The 6,777-nt window shown below is 41.8% G+C and overlaps 2 protein-coding genes across 2 annotated transcripts; both read right to left on the minus strand.

Moving 5' to 3' along the window:
* Window positions 1-273: 273 nt before the first annotated feature.
* On the minus strand, window positions 274-2,940 carry LOC117426251 (E3 ubiquitin/ISG15 ligase TRIM25-like). The gene has a single exon (XM_034907834.2). The coding sequence runs from the start codon at window positions 2,368-2,370 to the stop codon at window positions 733-735; it is 1,638 nt and encodes a 545-aa protein (XP_034763725.2). The 5' UTR covers window positions 2,371-2,940; the 3' UTR covers window positions 274-732.
* A 124-nt stretch (window positions 2,941-3,064) lies between these two features.
* On the minus strand, window positions 3,065-6,277 carry LOC117964433 (E3 ubiquitin/ISG15 ligase TRIM25-like). The gene has a single exon (XM_034907833.2). The coding sequence runs from the start codon at window positions 6,040-6,042 to the stop codon at window positions 4,276-4,278; it is 1,767 nt and encodes a 588-aa protein (XP_034763724.2). The 5' UTR covers window positions 6,043-6,277; the 3' UTR covers window positions 3,065-4,275.
* Window positions 6,278-6,777: the final 500 nt, after the last annotated feature.

Raw genomic sequence — 6,777 nt, forward strand, 5'->3', positions numbered from 1 at the left:
GGATAAGGAATTACATCTTCAAATGGTGATTTACCTTTGCATGAAAATTAGTCACTATATATATAGTGCAAAACTGTTTTATAAATACATGTTTAGCGGAGTTCTATTTGTTTACAGGTGAGCTGCTTCAGTCACATTGGCTTCTCCCCCACTTGAATCCGTGTTGTGTTGTGCACTGGAACAAACCAGTATATTATAAATCTCCAATATAATGTATAGAAATCGACAAACATCAGTGAAATTTTTTTTTTTTATTGAACAATTTAAATCTGACATTATTTAAGGAGCCGTTTTAACAGTGGAAATAAACAAAAGAAGACGCAATTGCTACTCATTGAAAGCAAATGTAGATACAATGTATTTCCTCGTTCCTGGAATAACTACACAACTTCAAGACATTTAAAATAGTAAAAGAAACTGTAAATGCTGTGCCAGGCACTTAGATTAGGGGAAAGGCTGCATGTTTGCAAGTATTAAGGTCATAGTGTTCAGATTTGCATTTATATATATACAATAAAACAAAAACAAAGAAAACAATAAGAATAACAATAGAATTAACACAATATTAAAAATTGCCTGGCCCCACAATTTTTATTACTGGTCATTACTTTTAATTTAAATGGAGAGGTACCCAACCCTTATATAAAAGGAGCTATGTCAGAAACACACATATCAACAGCAAGGACATGGATAAGACGTGTGTGCTGTTTTAAACTTGATTTGTTGTGTTCTTTATGTTTCCTGTCTATGTTTAGGGACGTTATCCTTGAAACGACTTCTTACAGTTATCCAAGATGTGGATGTAACAGACTGAATCCAGAACGCTGGATAAACTGGTTCAGTGAATCTTGTTCTGAATGTGTGCAGACGGGTCTGTTTATCAGTTAGGTTGAGAAACGTCAGAGTCCCTGCATCATAATGTAGGTGCACTGCAAGCCTGGTGGGCTGGGTGGACACCTGAAGGGGTGTTCCCACATTGTTATGGCAAACAGAGAGCTCATCATGGAATTTAAGAGTCCAGGATGCAGCATTGCACCCTAATTCAGCATCTGTACCACTGCCTTTCCGACCCATACTCTTATAACAGATCCCCACATGCCAGTAACCTTCCCCTGTGTCCAGCTCCCAGTAATGCTCTCCAGATGAGAAGCCCTGGAAACACAGGACCTGACGCCAGTGATCAAACCTCTCTGGGTGGTCAATGTAAGCTTGTTTTGTAGCAGTGTATCTGACAGTCTTGAGATCATCAGAAAGCATCAGTTTAGGATGAGCTGTATTGGGGTCTAGTATGAGCTCTGAAGAGAGAAATAAAACCTTCAGATCTTGGTGTGCCTTTCCCATTTCAGCTTGAAATTCAACAAACTTATTTTCTAGATCTTCAAAGAGTTTTCTCTTGTTCAGGTCTTTTTCATCAGGTTCAGTAAAAGGTTTCTCCAGCGCTTCTGTGAGTTTTGTCTGGATTTCCTGGTGCTTCTGAATGAACAGGAATTCATCAGTTTCAGTCAAGACAGAGTCAGCTTGCTGCTGGATCTCCTTGAAGAGATGATGCTGTTCAGTGAGCTTGCCGGTGCTGTGCTCCAGACTGTCCACAAGGAGGCGCTGTTCTGCTTCAATCATTTCCGTCATCTGTTCTTTGTACTTGTTCACAAGTTGAATGATGTTGTTAAAAATGTCCAATGCATTCTGCTTCAGTTCTGCGTTGGCAGCTTTAACTGAGGTTTCGTTCTGTCTTGCCTTCTCTAAGAAGCCTCCTGCTTGTTTAAGTTTCTCTGTAATTTTTTTCACTTTTGATTCCAGTTCTATCCTCAGTTCAGAATGGGTTGTTTTGAAGCTTTTCACATTGTGATTCTTGTGCTCACCTTCAATGGTGCAGGAGACACAGATGCAGGACTTGTCCTCAAAACAGTAATACTTTACAGCTTCGTCATGCTTTGAGCATTTCCTTGCACTGAGGTCTGACGTGGGCTCCACCAAGGCGTGGCTTTGAAATGTTTTTTTTTCCAAATGCGGTTTTAAATGGAGAGCACACATTGAGATCTCGCACTTGAGACACATCCTGACAGCTGGGTGTGGGGTCTCCAAGCACATATCACAGAGCACCGGAGAGGAGGGGCTCTCACTGGCTTTGAATCCCTCCACAATACTGCAAAGCTTGAAGTTTCTCCGCAGTGCAGTTTGCCCTTTGTACTCACACCGGCATTCAGGGCAGGTGTGCTGTCCTCTCCAAGCTTCTTCTTCAATCACTCCCTCGATACATGTAGCACAAAAGTTGTGACCACAGGGGAGCACAGCCGGCTCGGAAAAGAGCTGCAAACAGATAGGACAGCTCAGTTCTTCTCGAAAGAGACTTTGTGGTTTAGACTGAGCCATGTTGCTGTTCCTTGTAGCGTACGCAAGTAGGAGAAGACGAAAGTGAAGGTAAACTAACAGCAGGAACCAGCTGCACAAAACGCAGAGGGAGTGGCTGCAAGTTAAGGAAGTCTGATGGTATGCAAGAAGGGACAAATTACATGCGTTTTATTGTGTAAGATATTTTTTGAATGCTTAACCAAGCTTCTGCTCCTGTGTAAAGTATGCACCCCTGTTTTGTAAAAGCAATGAAGAAACTTTCAGATTGAAGGGCTCCTATGTGCTTTAATCATGAACAGAATCAATCTCAAGAAATCTGTCCCCTGACTGTTTAACACCCTGAGCCGAATGAAAAGACTGTGAAGCCAGAGTGGAGTAGAACAGCTTTAGCTCTAGATGGCATTGTGTGCATTTCCTTTATGTGCAGTTCAGTAAGGTCTACAAATAATCAAGGCTGTGAATGAGCTATTCTGTGTGCACATGTGCATCTGATTTGTGGGGTAGTGCAGGTCCAAACTGGGACTGGTCAAACAGGTAGAAACAGATCAGCAGTAGATAGATTTATATACAGGGTTCTGGGACAGAGAACGTCTGTGTGTGAGAATATCTGCACCTATAGAAGCAAAGTCTGTTTACTCTCCTTGAGCGTCGATATAATGATGCGTTATATATGTCTGTGTGTGTGTGTGTGTGTCTAATAGGTTAGTTAATTGAAGACTATTCAAACTTTTTATTATCAGATTTCTGAAAATCAAAACACAGAAATGTTATCAGGACCATTAACAGGATGAATGTCTCCAGAACAAAACGTTGTTTGGTCAGAATAATATACACAAATCAGAAATGATACACACACTACAGTAAACAATAAACAGCATACAGTACCAGACCTGGGCCAGTTACAATGACAGCAGAATCGTTTGCTGAAATCACAATAATAACTGCAATGCTAATTGTGTTCAATTACAATTATACTAAAAAGTTACATAAACGACTACACACATTGACATGTTTACTCTATTTATTCCAAATAACCAACAATACAGAAACACACTATATACCGTAACTTGAATTGTTTTCAAACACATGAGGTCACCAGAGGTGGTTGAAAATACAAGAACAATGATCGAATGACAAATCAATGCGTAATTGAACTAGAATCAGTTGATTACTGTATCTGGTATAATTACAATTTTACAACTACACAGGTGTGCCAAGGTTCAATTTCAATTACATTATAATTACACCCAATTACAAAATGCACAATTTCAATTGTAATTGACCTCAGGTGTGTAGAGTACTGTATGTCTGTGCTCATCCTTTGACTTTGCAGAATGAACAATCCTGTTTCTGCGATACACCTTCTCAAAATCACTCGTCCCTCCATGTCACCACTCACAGGGAGCAGGAAGCAAGAGCACACAAGTTAAAAACAGCTAAAGAATAAAATGACGGCTCTGAAACAGTTGCATTGCTTCCATCAAGCACCTTCAAACCGGAGGGGCAGCCTTCTCTAACAATGCCGCTCCTAATAACCTCACTGACGTCACCCGTTGTCATGACACAGCTGCCATTGGCAAGACGACTCCTGCTGCATGTAACGCGAAACCTGGGACAAGCAGCGCTCTAATATCGTGCTTTCGATTGTTTTAATAGCAAAATTGCACAGGCACAAGATGAAATCTTTATAAACCAAAACTAATGTTTCTTATTTATAAATCTGAACGATTAGCTTCCAAAAGCTTCTCTAAATAAATACAAATTAAATAAATAAATAACTGACTTAATTCTTCCCCTTGGCAGCTGTGCTGTGGATTTGTTGGTTTGCATTACGCACGCTAGCTTATGGAGAGCATGTTAACCAGATTTTGCATTTTGCATAATAGATTGCATCATTGTTTGTTCATGGGCATGCTATTGGCTTCGCTAGTTAATATTTGCATATGTTCGAAAGTCCCTGTCTGTAGTACTTCTTACAGTTATCCAAGATGTTGCTGTGCCAGATTGGATCCAGAACGCTGGATAAACTGGTTCGGTGAATCGTGCTCTAAATGTGTGCAGATGGGTCTGTTTGTCAGACACATTGAGAAATGTCACAGTCCCAGCATCATAATTTAAGTGCACTCCAAGCTTGACGGGCTGAGTGGACACCTCAAGGCGAGTGCACACATTCTTATGCCAAGCAGACAGCTTCCCATGCAACTCAACAGTCCAGGATGCCTTATTGCACCCTAATTTAGAGTCTGTACCGCTGCCTTTCCTTGCCATGCTCTTGTAGCAGATTCCCACATGCCAAAAGCCCTCCCCAGCGTCCACCTCCCAGTAATGTTCTCCAGATGAGAAGCCCTGGAAACACAGGACCTGGCGCCAATGATCAAACCTTTCTGGGAGCTGGGGGTAAGGCTGTTTCGTAGCAGTGTATCTGACAGTCTTGAGATCCTCAGAGAGAGACAGCGAACAGTGGGCTGTGTGCGGGTCTAGTGTGAGCTCTGAGGGGTAAATCAAAACCTTCAGATCCTGGCGTGACTCTCTAATTTCAGCTTGAAACTCGACAAACGTCCTTTCCAGACTTTCAAGGAGTTTCTTATTGTGCATCGTTTGACTCGTAACGTCGTTCTCATTTAAAGGGGTTTCCAGTGCTGCTTTGAGTTTTGTCTGGATTTGCTGGTACTTCTGAATGAACTGGAATTGATCGGTTTCTGCCAAGATAGAGTCCGCTTGCTGCTGGATCTCTTTGCAGAGATGTTGTTGCTTTGTAATATAGTCAGTGCTGCGCTCCAGACTGTCCACAAGGTAGCACTGTTCCTCTTCTATCATATTTAGCATCTTTTCTTTGTAAGTGCAAACAAGTTGAGCGATGCGGTCGAACAGGCCTGACACGTTCTGTTTCAATTCTGCGCTTGAAACTTTCACCGAGGCTTTATTCTTTTCCCCCTTCTGGAGAAGGCTCTCTGCTAGATGGATTTTCTTTATCATCTCCGATTCCAGGTCCAACTTCAGTTCAGGATGATTGGTTTTGCCATTTTCCACACTGGCAGCTTTAACTGAGGTTCCATGAATGTGCCCCTTCTCTAAGAAGCTCTGCGACAGATTCAGCTTCTCTGTCATTATTTTAATCTTGGACTGTAGTCCACCCTTCATTTCAGAACAAGCTTTTATTAGATTTTTTTTCTTCAGCTTACCTTTGATGGTGCATGAGATGCAGACGCAGGACTTGTCCTCAGAGCAGCCAAAATTCCCAACGTCTTCATACACTGGGCATGCATTGATACCGAGTTCTGACTTGGGCTCCACCAAGGCGTGGCTTTCAAATGTTTTTTTTTCCAAATGCGGTTTTAAATGGAGAGCACACATTGAGATCTCGCACTTGAGACACGTCCTGACAGCTGGGTGTGGGGTCTCCAAGCACATATCACAGAGCACCGGAGAGGAGGGGCTCTCACTGGCTTTGAATCCCTCCACAATACTGCAAAGCTGGACGTTTCTCCGCAGCGCAGCTTTCCCCTTGTACTCACTCAGGCATTCAGGGCAGGTGTGCTGTCCTCTCCCAGCTTCTCCTTCAATCACTCCCTCGATACATGAAGCACAAAAGTTGTGACCACAGGGGAGCATAGCCGGCTCGGAAAAGAGCTGTAAACAGATAGGACAGCTCAGTTCTTCTCGAAAGAGGCTTTCTGGGTTAGAATACGCCATCTGTGCTGCTGCTTCAGTGTGAGATGCAAATGTAAATGAAGGGGGTGCGGACCGTGCGGTAAAACAGTGAGGCAAAAAATATATTAGGGGCGGGACACAGGCAAAGTGCTTTGGAAGAAACGAAACTTAAACCTGACACCTGAAAAGCCTGAACAGTTTACACACGGTGGGGAACTAAAACAAATAGAATGAATACAATTTTTCAACAACAGCTAAAACAGTTAAGTGAAGAATTGATAAACCAGCACATGAAAACTAACTTTTTAAATTAAGCACCATGGCCCCACGCCCCCCAGATATTTTGTGTTACAGATTTCTTTTATCTGGATCGTTTTGATCTGTTGTTTTTTTTTTTTTTTCGGAAAATGTCATTGCTGGATTACGTGTATCCACATTCCAAATAATTATGCTTACGAAATTCGTTTTGTTTTTAAAGGAATCGCGATCACAAAATCTAGGAATTAAAAATCCGGATCATTACGTTTTGAAAAACCGGCCCCAGCAGAAGGCAAGATTAAATCTGAGATCTAACCAGTGCGCTCCGTTTAACCATACAGCAATGAATTCTAAAGCTCACGTTTTTAAATATCTTATAAAGACCTAATAAAAAAAAAAACAGTCACATCATTACAACGAACTGTGTTTGTTTTTAGACAACCTGCTTCAGTGTCACAGTTACCCAGAGGCACACCTTAGTCAAATATATACGTATTATTATAGTCGTCACCTCTCTGG

Source organism: Acipenser ruthenus, chromosome 29 (assembly GCF_902713425.1).
Source record: "Acipenser ruthenus chromosome 29, fAciRut3.2 maternal haplotype, whole genome shotgun sequence".
Lineage (NCBI taxonomy): Eukaryota > Metazoa > Chordata > Actinopteri > Acipenseriformes > Acipenseridae > Acipenser > Acipenser ruthenus.